The 13,857-nt window shown below is 35.7% G+C and overlaps 1 protein-coding gene across 5 annotated transcripts in view; it reads left to right on the top strand.

Annotated features, from left to right (window-relative positions):
• The window catches only part of MTMR2 (myotubularin related protein 2), a 90,626-nt gene that overhangs the window by 36,217 nt on the left and 40,552 nt on the right, over positions 1-13,857 (top strand). For 3 of the 5 annotated variants that reach the window (XM_019036880.4, XM_019036884.4, XM_055356116.2), the window contains exon 2: positions 198-303. In XM_019036880.4, the coding sequence (XP_018892425.1) occupies positions 198-303 (106 nt within the window). Of the gene's footprint in view, positions 1-197; positions 304-774; positions 848-6,041; positions 6,147-13,857 lie in introns of those variants that run through there. The other 2 variants (XM_063693473.1, XM_031015790.3) reach the window with 2 other exon arrangements.

The following is a 13,857-nucleotide window of genomic DNA, read 5'->3' as shown; positions in this document are numbered from 1 at the left end:
TTGGATCGTAAGAATACTTGACCCAGCAGGAATAGTTTGTAATTTGTTAAGACTTAGAGATAAGATTGAATAGGCAAAGCAGAACTTAGTTGGCTGTGGAAATTTTAATAAATATTGGAGTTATATTAAATACAATGTCTGAAATTGGTCTTTGAAGCCCCCATTTTTCCAACATACTGTACTTTTGTATTTTGTAGTGCCTCCACTTCTCATTCAGAGAATTCAGTGCATACAAAATCAGCTTCTGTTGTATCATCAGATTCCATTTCAACTTCTGCCGACAACTTTTCTCCTGATTTGAGGGTATGTATACTATTTTAAAGTTCTGATGAAGTACTTTCTGTTAAATATTTGTGGCCAACACTATCAATATAACTAATTTAGCAGGAGATACTGATGGAGTATTCTCATAGATCCCAGTCTACAAAATATCCCAGAATAGGCCAGCAAATTTGGAATGCTTACTTATTTGTAAAAGAAAAATGTGTAATTCATCTCTGAGGTTGATCACCTCTAAGTTCTTTGCCAAAAGATGATTAATGAATTTTTTGTGGTATAAAAGATTTTTATGATTATTCTCATAATAACCAGTAATAGCTAACATTTATTGAATACGTACTGTGTGCCAAGCGTTGTTCTAAGTGCTATACGTGAATTATCTCTTGTAAAACTCTGACCAATTCTGTCACCATTCTACAGATGATAATAACTTGTAGAGATTAAGTAATGTGTCCAAGATCTCATAGCTAATAAATTCTATTGCCGGTGTTCCAGCCCATGCAGTCCAGTTCGGGAGCTAAGTCACTTAAACACTGTGTGATAGTTCCTACACATCTCATTATAGTTTGTAAGTATTCCTCTATTTATTAAAGGTCTCGTTTCTATGAAATTAACCACATTAGTGATATCCTGTAGCACTCTGTACATTTCCGGATTTATCTACTTTTCTATAACTGCTTGTCTATGAATGATTGAGAAAATGAATTATATGTGTAGTGCTAACCCTTTAACTTTACTTCATAATCGTTTTTTTTTTTCTCCAAAAAACACGAAACAATAAACATTTATTTCTCATGGTTCTGGAAGCTGGGAAGTCCAAGATCAAGGTGCTGGCAAATCCATTATCTGATGAGGGTATGTCTTCTTGTATCCTCACCTGATGGACAGTATGTCAGAATCTTTTTATTCCAAACTTGTGGCTGCTTTCTCACTGGTTACACTTACACAATTTTAGCTAAAACATTGTTTTCCTTAAGGAAGTCATTTGCTGTTGAGCATATGTTGAGGATACTTATATCTTTTTCATCCATTTCATTGTCAAAACAGAATTCAACAAGAAGACAACATCTGTAAAATCTTCTGCATATTTGTCATTACCTTTTGTGAAATTTCATAAAATATTAGATTGGGAGTAGCATGATTTTAAACATCACTAAAAATTAGAAAGGCTTATCTTTGTAATCTGCATATATCTTATGCTAATTATGAAAACTTCATGCTATCATTAGCCATTATCTTGAAGCATACAAAGGGCAGGGTTCATTGTTAACAAGAATGGTTATAAATGCATTGTTGCTTCTCAAGTTGTTACTATTTTAAAATATATGTATGTATCTAATGTTTGCTTATTCATTACATTAATAAAAATCCACTAAGGGCTGATAGGCTTCTTAATAATTTTGAAATGTCTTGGCATACTTCTGGTCAGATTTCTTTAGTTAAAAGTATCATTAAATAACAACTAACCTCATATTGTGACTGATAACTCAGGAATGAAGGGATGTCACTTATGCTACTTGCTTATGCCTATATCCTACCTGCTGTTTCCTGTCTGAGACATTTTAAATCATTTGTGTATACTCATGAGTATTAGTTTAAACTACTTAACTCGACATACATGTGAAGTGCAGTACACTGCAGGATGCTGCAAATGGATAGATGAGGGAGGATTCTCCACTGTCAACTTCTCTCTGCATGCAGACCTCCCTCATTTTCTCAGGACACCATGAATATCATAAACAGTGAATGACTGGCTTACATTTGGACAAAATGAGGGCCATAGTGCATAATGTTAATCTGTATATAAAATATTTTAAGGTTTTCTACTTTTTCTTAAACTTTTAATTTTAGAACAGTTTTAGATTCTTAGAAAAATTGCAAAGATAATAGAGTTCCCATCTACTTTACATCCAGTTCCACCCATTATAACATCTTACATTAGTAAGCTACATTTGTTCCACATAATGAACCAATATTGATACGTTATTATTAAAGTCCACACTGTATTGAGATATCCTTAGTTTTTACCTAATGTTCTTTTTGTTCCAGGATCCTACCCATGCAGGATGCCACATTACATTTAGTAGTTATGTCTTCTTAGGTTTCTCTTGGCTGGGACAGTTTCTCAAACTTTTTTGTTTTTGATGACTGTGTCAGACTGTATCTTGTTTTTGATGACTTGATGGTATTTTATAGACCATGTGACATTTTACTCATTCAACTGGGGTTATGTGTTTTGGGGAGGAAGGTCACAGAGGTAAAGTGAGTGCCATTTCATCACATTTTATTAAGGGTACTTACTATCAACATGACTTATCACTGCTGATGATAACCTTGATCACTTGGTTGAGGCGGTGTTAGGTTTTTTCACTGTAATTATTCCCTGAGCCCCTCCCCTACCCACATACTGTACTTTTTGGAAAGAAGTTGCTATGCACAGCCCACACTTAAGGAGTAGGGGGTTATACTCTACCTCCTTGAGGGTGGAACATCTAACAAGATGTTTTGAATTCTGCATGGGAGATTTGTTTCTCCCATTTACTGATTTGTTTAATCTTTTATTTATCTTATTATGGACTCATGGATATTTATTTTATACTTTTTGTTACAATCCAGAACGACTTTATTGATTCCAGCTTCAAATTGAGAGTTCTTTCAGTCAGATCTTTTGTTCCTTTGCTATGCTCTCGTCATTGTGTTTTTTGAGCACTTGCTTACTTTCTGGCACGACAAGATGCTCCAGACTCATAATATATATTTCCTCCCTCAGTTCTAGAATCATCATCCAGTTTTCATAGGAGCCCTGGTTCCTTTTTTTGGAAAACAATATCTAGCCACTAGGTGTGTTTAGTTGTTATTTTTTTTACAAAAGAAAAAGTAACAAAGCCTTTTCCTTCTGAAGCAAAAGATCATTTTGCACATGTACAATTTGGAGATAATACGATGGGTAGGGTGATTATAAATGCAAATTTGTCTAGAATAGTTGTCCCTTCAGGTTTAACGTTAGACGTAAGTGTCCTGAATTACATGACTACCTTGGCACTAGGTTACAAAGGCAGTCTGTCAAATTTATACATCACCTCTGTTTGCAGGAATTGTTTCAATGTACCCCCGTTAGTGCCTTACTAATTTAGGATCTTTAACAACTTAGGAAGACCCTCACAGAATTTTTATTTGCTAAATAAGCAGATAGCTGTTAGATCAAGGAGAAGATGGTTTTAGGCAACAAAGGTTAACTGTTCTTTCCCTAGGAGAGTGCCTAAAAGGGCAGAGAAAAAAAAGAAAAGTGGTATGTTGTTAAGCTACATGTTACCCAGTTTTCTCATTTTTAAAGGTATCTTTAGTTGTTAGATATATCTTTACTTGAATTATAGTCTTCAGTTGCTGGAGGGAGATGAGTGAGTAACATTAAATTAAGTGTTAGTATCATTTAAAAAATCCGGCCTGATTTCAAATGTGTATGTGGATTTCTTTTGTGGGGAAGGTTGTGGTGGGAGAAGGGATGTGCTTCTAACAATTAAAAAAAAGTCTAGCCTGCTATTATGATAGATATTCGTACATGACTCATCTCTTTTAGCTTTCTCAACAATCCTGTGATCCAGTTGTTATTATTCCCATTTGACAAATGAGAAACCTGACAGTCAGAAAGGGTGAATGAAATCATGTGCTTAGTGGCACAGTTGGCTGTTGCCCTTATTTTGTCTCAGGTCATTCATACTCTTGTAGGATACATTACTAGGAGAGACTCCTCCCACAGTTTTGCTGCTAAACTTTTTTAAATGCTAAGTGAGATTTTCTTAGTTAATAAGGAATATATTTTATACATTTTGGGGGATGAAAATAGTGGGTTTCAATATTTCTTAATAAATATTTGAGAAATGCTTTGCTAAGTAACCAGAAAAGGAGAGTTTTATAATAAAATTTGATTTCCTCTCTCAATTTTTTAAATTGATGATGATTGCTTTTCATGTGTATACCTTTAGCAACCATAAAATGGTAGTGTTTTAATTACAGGCAAAACTAACTGCAGACAGCGACGTGTTGCATTTTGACTGACTGTGGTTTGGCTGTTATGTGTGTGATGAAGGGTTTGGTGTAGTGTTTTTGAAAATTATCATTCACAGATGATTTGAAGCTGGTTAACCTCTAGGCTTCCAGTTCTTCACATAGCCTCATTGCTTATTTGTGTCCTGAGCCTTCACATTTTATAAGCTCCTTTAGTAATAGCTTTTAAATAGAAAGTGTAGAGAACATAATACATTGAAAAGCTAATCCAGTTTCATTAAAAAGGTTAAATTGTGTAGGTTTTTTGCTATAGGTACTGTAAAATGGCACTTTCCTGAAAGGATAGTGCCTTAGTAGATTAACAGCTAACTATGAAAGCTTTTTCTGTTAAGAATTTTGTATTCAAACAAGATTTGTTGCCTCTGCATCAGTAAAGCAGAATGGAAAATGGGCTGGGGATGGAACGAGTCTAGATATATCTTGAACTTTGATTTTTCAAGTGGAATTCTATTTGTATTACTTTTTTGCCTTGTTATCCTTGTTTGTTATGGAAAAAGTCTTATACAGATGTAATCTGGTAGATGTGTTTTGGAAAAATTGGGCACGAATCCAGGCTTTGTAAATGGAATTGTGCTTTTCTGGTGACATAATTGTAGAGTGTTTTCTCCTTGCTTCATTTGTTCTCCGTCTGGAAGTAAAACTTATTTAATCTCAGTTTTAAAACTTAAAAATGTAGTATTCTTTTACATAGAATTTCAAGTAATGCAATTTAAAGAAATAACTCATTTGCAATTTTTAAAATTAGGCTTGTTTTTACTAAAACATATTTCTGAAGTTGGCAACTTAGTAGAATTAAGAACCCAGGGAACTTATGTCTGATTGTTTATTTGCTCACTGGAGAATAGATCCCACAAAATATAGGATTTTAAAATTCAAATGCACAGCTCTACTTATTTATAAGTTATAATTTGTATAGCACTGGGTTTTAATTAAAGTTTGTGCCTCAAATGATGGTTATTGAAAGATAAAAGTCAAGCTATGTAGTAGTTCCTTTCCTTTGTGAAGCCTGTTGTTTTATACCAATGTTTGTCAAGAATTCAGAATTAAATATTAAATAGACTTATGTCTTTTGGCCGGGCGCGGTGGCTGACGCCTGTAATCTCAGCACTTTGGGAGGCCGAGATGGGCGGATCACGAGGTCAGGAGATCGAGACCATCCTGGCTAACACGGTGAAACCCCATCTCTCTAAAAATACAAAAAAAAAAAAAAAAACAAAAAAAAAGAAAAATTAGCCGGATGTGGTGGCGGGCGCCTGTAGTCCCAGCTACTCGGGAGGCTGAGGCAGGAAAATGTCGTGAACCCGGGAGGCGGAGCTGGCAGTGAGCCGAGATCACGCCACTGCACTCTAGCCTGGGCAACAGAGCGAGACTCCGTCTCAAAAAAAAAAAAAAACAACACAAAATAATTATGTCTTTTATGTCTTTGTTTTAGATATCTTATGTACATGTATATGATAAAGGATATGTTTTGTTCTTAACCATCTGTCTTGTCTTGAAGTATGTAATAGGCTTAAATCAGGCAAACGTGTCTGTCTTCAAAATTTGTGTTATGCATATTTCCTTTACAAACTAAAGGCCAGAAATTATTTTATTTTATTTTATTTTATTTATTTTATTTTATTTTATTTTAATTTTATTTATCTTATTTATCTTATTTATCTTATTTTATTTTATTTTAGAGGGAGTCTCGCTATGTCCCCTAGGCTGGAGTGCATTGGCGCCATCTCGGCTCATTTGCAACCTCTGTCTCCTGGGTTCAAGCGATTCTCCTGCCTCAGCTTCCCGAGGAGCTGGGATTACAGGTGCGTGCCACCACGCCTGGCTAATTTTTTGTATTTTTAGTAGAGACGGGGTTTCACCGTGTTAGCCAGGATGACCTTGATCTTCTGATCTCATGATCCGCCCACCTCGGCCCCCACGAGAGTGTTGGGATTACAGGCATGAGCCACCGCGCCTGGCCAATTGGATTATTAGACTATGTCCATGAATGTGATATTGACATGTACTGAAAATATGCAGATCTATTTAGAATGAGTTAAGGAGTCTCATAGAGCATATGTTAGATAGTAAACAGTGTCTATCACATAATGATTATTTTAATAGAGAAGAAATGATTGTTAGCATTTATTTATGATTAGCACCACGACCTCCCTTACCAACAATATCAACTCTTAAGAACCTGGGAATTGAAAAAAATCAACCTTAGCCTGATAAAGGATATCCATCAGAACTCTACAATAAGCCTCATACTTAATGATGAAATACTAGAAATACGTTCATTAAGCTTAGAAACATGATGATTACTATCGCTACTTTTATTCGCATTATGCTGGAAACCCTAGCCAGTAAAATAAGAAAAATAATAAATGATACAAGAAATGAAAGGAATAAACAAAACTTTCATTATTTATAGAGGATTGTCTGTATGGGAAATCTGAGAAAATCTATATACAAACTACCAGAACTAATTGTATAGCTTACCACTGTTGCCGGATACAAGATAACATAAAAAGATCATGCTTTTGTACCTTAGCAAAAATGTTTAGAAAATGTGATTTTAAGAAGATCCCAGTTACAACAGCAACAAAAGTACCTTACTTAGGAATAAGTTAAAACGAGATATGGAAGAACTTTATGAAGAAAGTTATAAAACTTTATTAAAGAAGCTAAAAGGATATCTAAATAAATGGATGGGTAAATTCAATAGTCTGGAGGTGTAAAATATTTTCAAATATATCTGTTAATTGAATATAATTCCAAAAAAATTCAAAAGTTTGTTTTGCAGAACTTGGCAAAATTTTAGCTGACTCTAAAATTTATATGCAAGGGTAAAAGGTCAAGATCAACCCAGAGGAAAAATAAAGTGGGGAGATTCACCCAATCAGGCATAAAGCTAAAGTAAATCAGAATAGGAATAAATCAGTCAAGTTTAGAAACAGACTGATGTTTGTAGGAACTCTGTATATGACAGATGTATAACAAATCAGTGGGAGAAAGAATGAACTATTTGGTAATCAGTGCTAGGTTGGCCATGTTTAAAAAAAAAAAGGTTGAATTTCTAAGTCACACACACCAACTGGATTCATTAGATTGAAAACCTAAAACTGAAAATAAGAACCTTAAAATTTTAGAAGAAAATATATGACAATATCGTTATGACTTACGATATCAGGAAGAATATTTAAAATAAGACTCTAAGGTATTAACTTTTAAAGAAAAGATTATTATTTTTATTGTGCTAAAATTTACTAACTTTATGTGACAAATTCCGTATGTGAAGACTGTGAAAAGACAGGTCACATTTTGGGATAGTAGACTTGCAAAGAATATGTGTAACTGATAAAAGATTAGTACCCAAATATGCAAAGAACATCTACAAATTAATAAGAGAAAATGCAACCCAACAGAAAGTTGAGAAAGTCTATGAACAAGAAATTCAAGGAAAAATATATACATAATGTTTAACCAATATATTTTAAAATGTTAAACCTCACTATAATCAGGGAATCAGGGATATGTCATTTTTAAAGCAACTGAGAAAACTTATTTCACATTCATCAGATCAAAACAATTAACAAGTCTGATAATACCAAGGATTGTTTGAAAAGTGGGGCAGTGGGAATTCTCACACAGTGCTGAAACAGCCACAGTAGAGAGAAATATAGCAATATCTACAAATGCTCATTCTTCTTAGCAGTTCCAGTTTTACTAATGTAGAAAGTCCCACATTTATTCCAGGAGACTGGAATAAAGATCTTAATTGTACATTATTTGTGTACATGATAAATGTACATCATTTGATCATTAATAAATTGTGGTATATTCTATGACAGAATGGTATCTATCTAGCTAAGTAAATTTCAATACACAAAACATACTATATATTGATTATAGACATGTATGCAGTTGAGAAAATACAAGCTCCTCCTAAACCACACGAGTAATGTATTGAGTATCTTATAGTTTCTCTCTTGCTTCACCACATCACCAAAGGCCTGTTTACCTCAGTTCTTTTTACCTAGTACCTTTTACATGTCTGACTTCCAAGAAAAAATTACAAGGCACACTAAAAGGCAAAATTTATATATAAGAATTATAGCTTTCTATTATAAAAATACTTATAAAATATAAGAGAAAGAAAAATTCTATAATAACTAAAAATGTAAAATATCTAGGAATAAACTTAAATATGCAGAAAATATGTGAAGAAACTTTAAAACTCTGCTGAGTGGTAAAGATGAATACTTAAACAGAAAAACATACCTTGATTTGAACAGAAAAGCTCAGTATTTTTAAGATTTTAATTTTTGCTTATTCTATAAATAATATGGTTAAAATTTGACAAGATAATCCTGAAGTTTGTAATGACAAGTGTGGAGACAATATAAATGCCTTTCAGTGGGGAGGATGATTTTAAGATTATTTATATGTTTACTATTGAATATGTGCAGTCTGAAATGAATGGTGCATCTCCATTTGTTTTTCAAGATAGATTAAAAATCCAAGGACAGAAGAACATTGTGAATAATATGCTCCCATTTGTTGGCGATAGTAGGTGGAGTGATAGAAGAGGCTGTGGGTACATAAACAGGTGATACTAGTCAAGAGCAGGTCGAATGGAAAGAATGAAGACATGTTTGGAGGCTACTGGAATAATTCCAAGTAAAAGTTGCTAAAGGACATGTACTAGGATAATGACATAATACTTTGTAAAAAACAAATCTGAAAAAATTATAGGTGAATGTAATGTACACAAAGCTACCTGAACATTGCAGATTATGGGAAGAGAGGAGTCAAAGATGATGATTCCAGGTTTCAAATCTGGTGACAATATGTGGTTCATTTCTCATCTGCCCTCCCCTCCTATGTGTACTTTGCTGTTCCTTCTCTTATAAGTGGGGTAATGCTAAAGTTTTCTTCATCCCTTGCTTTCCCCACTCTCTTTCTTCCACATTCTCTTTCTTCTTCATGGTTTCAGCTGTCATCTCTTTTTGGATGACTCCCACATTTTTACCTCTGGTTCTGATCTCTTTCTCACCCTCTGGTCCTTCATATCCCTTGCTTGCTTGGGATGTTATCATGTTATGATCATGGTCTTAGTGTAATCAGACATCTGTTCAATTCCAGCCACTGTTGGGAGATATATGTCACCTTGGAAAAGTTCCTTAACTTCTATAAGGGTCAATGACCCCATTTATAAATGGGCATATGAATACTACTTATCTTTCAAGGGTGTTAAGAGCACTGAATGAATAATGATCTTCTAAAAACAGTACATAAACTGGGCTCATTCTCCTTGGTATGAGGTGAAATGAAAGAAATTTTGATAATATATCTATTCACCTATATTCTATCTTTCTTGTTTTTGGCATATAATCTATTATGAACCATCATTTATTGGAAAGGACTGTCTGAAGTATAGCTCAGAAGGACACATCAGAAGGTGTGCGGCTAGTCCTTATGGATGGAGAAGTGGGGCTATATTGGTGTGGGGAATGAAAGGATGAGACAGGACAAAATGTAGAAATAGATTAAATATGAGAGTCAAGGAAGCATTAAATTATGACTTAGCTGATGTATAGAATAATATGTTACCCTTTAGAGATACAGGATTTTTTGTAGAAGTTTTTGCAGAAAAGTGAAGGAATTGATATTTATTCCGTTGACTGTACCTTATGTGGTGCATTTGTTGCAACTGATGAAACGATACTGATACATTTTTATATTAATACTAAAATACATAGTTTGCATTAGGGTTCATACTTTATGGTGTACATTCTGTGGGTTTTGACGAAGGTATGGTGGCATATATTCATTGTTACTGTATCGTGTAGAATAGTTTTAGTGCCCTAAAAATCCCCTTTGCGTCACCTCTTTCATTTTCCCCTCTCCCTGAACACCAGGCAATCACTAATCTTTTTCTGTGTCCACATTTTTGCCTTTTCCAGAATGTCATGTAGTTAGAATCATCTAGTGTGCGGTCTTTTCAGAGTGGCTTCTTTCACTTAGTAATACCCTTTTAAGATTCCTCAAGTCTTTCCATGGCTTGATAGCTAATTTCTTTTTATTACTGAATGATATTCCTTTGTATGATGTACCACAATTCATTTATCCATTCTCCTACTGAAGGTCAGATTGCTTCTAAGTTTTCATAGTTATGAAAACTTGTATTTTAAGATTAAAATCTGGAAGTTTTTATTGATATTAGGCATTCGTTTCTTAGGGCTGCTATAATAACAGAGTACCACAAACTGGGTGGCTTAAAACAACAGAAATTTATTCTTCCATAGTTCTGGAGCCTAGACATCAGAAATCAAGGTGTTAGCAGGGTTGGCACCTGCCAACCAAGAGAGCTTTGAGGGAGAATCTATTCCATACCTTTCTCCTAGCTGCTCATGAGGGTTAGCCATCTTTGATGTTCCTTGGATTGTAAATGCATCAGTCCAATCTCTGCTTCCCTCTTCATGGGGCATTCTCCCTGTTTCTTCACATTGCTGTCTTCTTGTGAGGATACCAGTCATATTGAATTAGGGGCCCACCCTACACCAGTATGACCTCATCTTAACTAATTATATCTGCAACAACCCTATTTCCAAATTAGGTCACATTCTAAGGCACTGGTGGTTAGACTTCAACAATGTTATTAGAGGGCACAGTTCAACCCATAGCATGAAGTGATGCTTTCTAGACCATTCTTCTTTAGATAGTCATCCTTTTTGTTATTGTTGAATCATGGATGGTGATGTAACGTTTTCCAGCTTTGGCTAGTTGTGGTTTCAGCTGAAAAACCAAAATGTCCCTGACTGTGTTATTAAAAAAAAAAAAAAAAAAAAAAAAAAGGCTTCCCTGTGCTTGATCTTGAATGTACTTTGAAATGTGTAACCGGTAAGATCTATCCCAGATGCCAGTCTGTGGCTCTACCTTGTTAGAATTTTTGTTTGCATGGTTCATTTGGCCACTTCGTGGCTTGTCAGTCAAGTTGTAGAGAAAATAGAATAAAGTATAATTGATATAAACAGTTTTCTTTAGAAGGATTATCCAACAAAAAATAAGTTACTAAGAAAATCCTTTTTTTCTCTTCTGGGTTTTAGTACAGTATGTAAAAAGACTGTGGAGGATAGTTTATAACTGTATAGACTCATTTTTCCCTTTCAGGTGATTATTATTTAGTGTTTTGCAGATTTCAGACAAATTCTTTCCTATTTTTCTACCATCTAACCATTCCATGTGAAAACTGACTTAAACTTGCCAACTTCTAGATCCAGTTTATAGTAATTTTCTAATTGTGTGTGTGTGAGAGAGTGCGTTTTTGTGTTTGTGTGCCTGTGTGTGTGAGAAAGAGAGAGGGAGAGAAGAGAAAGGGAGGGAGTGAAAAAAGAAGTTAAAGTCACATGGAAAATTACTGGGCAGTTTGAAAATAATTTGATGAAGTGGGCATGGAAGAAAATCAGGGCTGGGAAGGGAGGAATACTAAACTGATTATGTAGTAGGAATAAAAAAATTATAAATTTGAATCTTGTGTGTTTTGAAGTAAGAGTTTTAATAAGATTATCAGACTTTTCTTGATAATAAAAGGATTAAATATTGTACTAAATGCTATCAAATAGCACATTTTATGGAATCTTACCTATTGATGTGGCCAGAGCTCCAGAGTCAGGCAGGGTTCTGATGCATCTCATAGAAAAGAGGTTGGCTAGCCAGTTAGTAACATTATTTTGACCCAATAAGAGAAAGTGCTTGATGTATTCTAGAGGATTTCTCCAGGAGTGAATTTTCTTCCCTCATATCTGAGGGTTATGTAACTTATTCTCCACTAAAGATATTTACATGTGAAGGCAGAAAAACCTAATGGACCAGAGTGGCTTTGCTCTCTTGGTTCCCAACCACCATTTTAAGAAGATAGGTTCGGAAGCTCAAACTGGGTGGAGCCCACCGCAGCTCAAGGAGGCCTGCCTGCCTCTGTAGACTCCACCTCTGGCGGCAGGGCATAGCCAAACAAAAGGCAGCAGAAACCTCTGCAGACTTAAATGTCCCTGTCTGACAGCTTTGAAGAGAGTAGTGGTTCTCCGAGCACGCAGCTGGAGATCTGAGAATGGACAGACTGCCTCCTCAAGTGGGTCTCTGACCCCAGAGTAGCCTAACTGGGAGGCATCCCCCAGTAGGGGCAGACTGACACCTCACATGGCCGGGTACTTCTCTGAGACAAAACTTCCAGAGGAACGATCAGGCAGCAACATTTGCTGTTCACCAATATCCACTGTTCTGCAGACTCTGCTGCTGATACCCAGGCAAAGAGGGTCTAGAGTGGACCTCCAACAAACTCCAACAGACCTGCAGCTGAGGGTCCTGACTGTTAGAAGGAAAACTAACAAACAGAAAGGACATCCACACCAAAACCCCATCTGTATGTCACCATCATCAAAGACCAAAGGTAGATAAAACCACAAAGATGGGGAAAAAACAGAGCAGAAAAACTGGAAACTCTAAAAGTCAGAGCACCTCTCCTCCTCCAGAGGAATGCAGCTCCTCACCAGCAACGGAACAAAGCTGGACAGAGAATGACTTTGACGAGTTGAGAGAAGAAGGCTTCAGACGATCAAACTACTCCAAGCTAAAGGAGGAAGTTCAAACCCATGGCAAAGAAGTTAAAAACCTTGAAAAAAAAATTAGACGAATGGCTAACTAGAATAACCATGCAGTGAAGTCCTGAAAGGACCTGATGGAGCTGAAAACCATGCCACGAGAACTACGTGACGAATGCACAAGCCTCAGTAGCTGATTCGATCAACTGGAATAAAGGGTATCAGCGATGGAAGATCAAATGAATGAAATGAAGCGAGAAGAGAAGTTTAGAGAAAAAAGAATAAAAAGAAATGAACAAAGCCTCCAAGAAATATGGGACTATGTGAAAAGACGAAATCTATGTCTGATTGGTGTACCTGAAAGTGACGGGGAGAATGGAACCAAGTTGGAAAACATTCTGCAGGATATTATCCAGGAGAACTTCCCCAATCTAGCAAGGCAGGCCAACATTTAAATTCAGGAAATACAGAGAATGCCACAAAGATACTCCTCGAGAAGAGCAACTCCAAGACACATAATTGTCAGATTCACCAAAGTTGAAATGAAGGAAAAAATGTTAAGGGCAGCCAGAGAGAAAGGTCAGGTTACCCACAAAGGGAAGCCCATCAGACTAACAGCTGATCTCTCAGCAGAAACTCTACAAGCCAGAAGAGAGTGGGGGCCAATATTCAACATTCTTAAAGAAAAGAATTTTCAACCCAGAATTTCATATCCAGCCAAACTAAGCTCCATAAGTGAAGGAGAAATAAAATCCTTTACAGACAAGCAAATGCTGAGAGATTTTGTCACCGCCAGGCCTGCCCTACAAGCACTCCTGAAGGAAACACTAAACAGGGAAAGGAACAACTGGTACCAGCCACTGCAAAAACATGCCAAATTGTAAAGACCATTGAGGCTAGGAAGAAACTGCATCAACTAACGAGCAAAATA

The sequence above is a fragment of the Gorilla gorilla genome, chromosome 9, assembly GCF_029281585.2.
Source record: "Gorilla gorilla gorilla isolate KB3781 chromosome 9, NHGRI_mGorGor1-v2.1_pri, whole genome shotgun sequence".
Taxonomy (NCBI): domain Eukaryota; kingdom Metazoa; phylum Chordata; class Mammalia; order Primates; family Hominidae; genus Gorilla; species Gorilla gorilla.
This window is presented reverse-complemented; position numbering and strand designations above follow the sequence as displayed.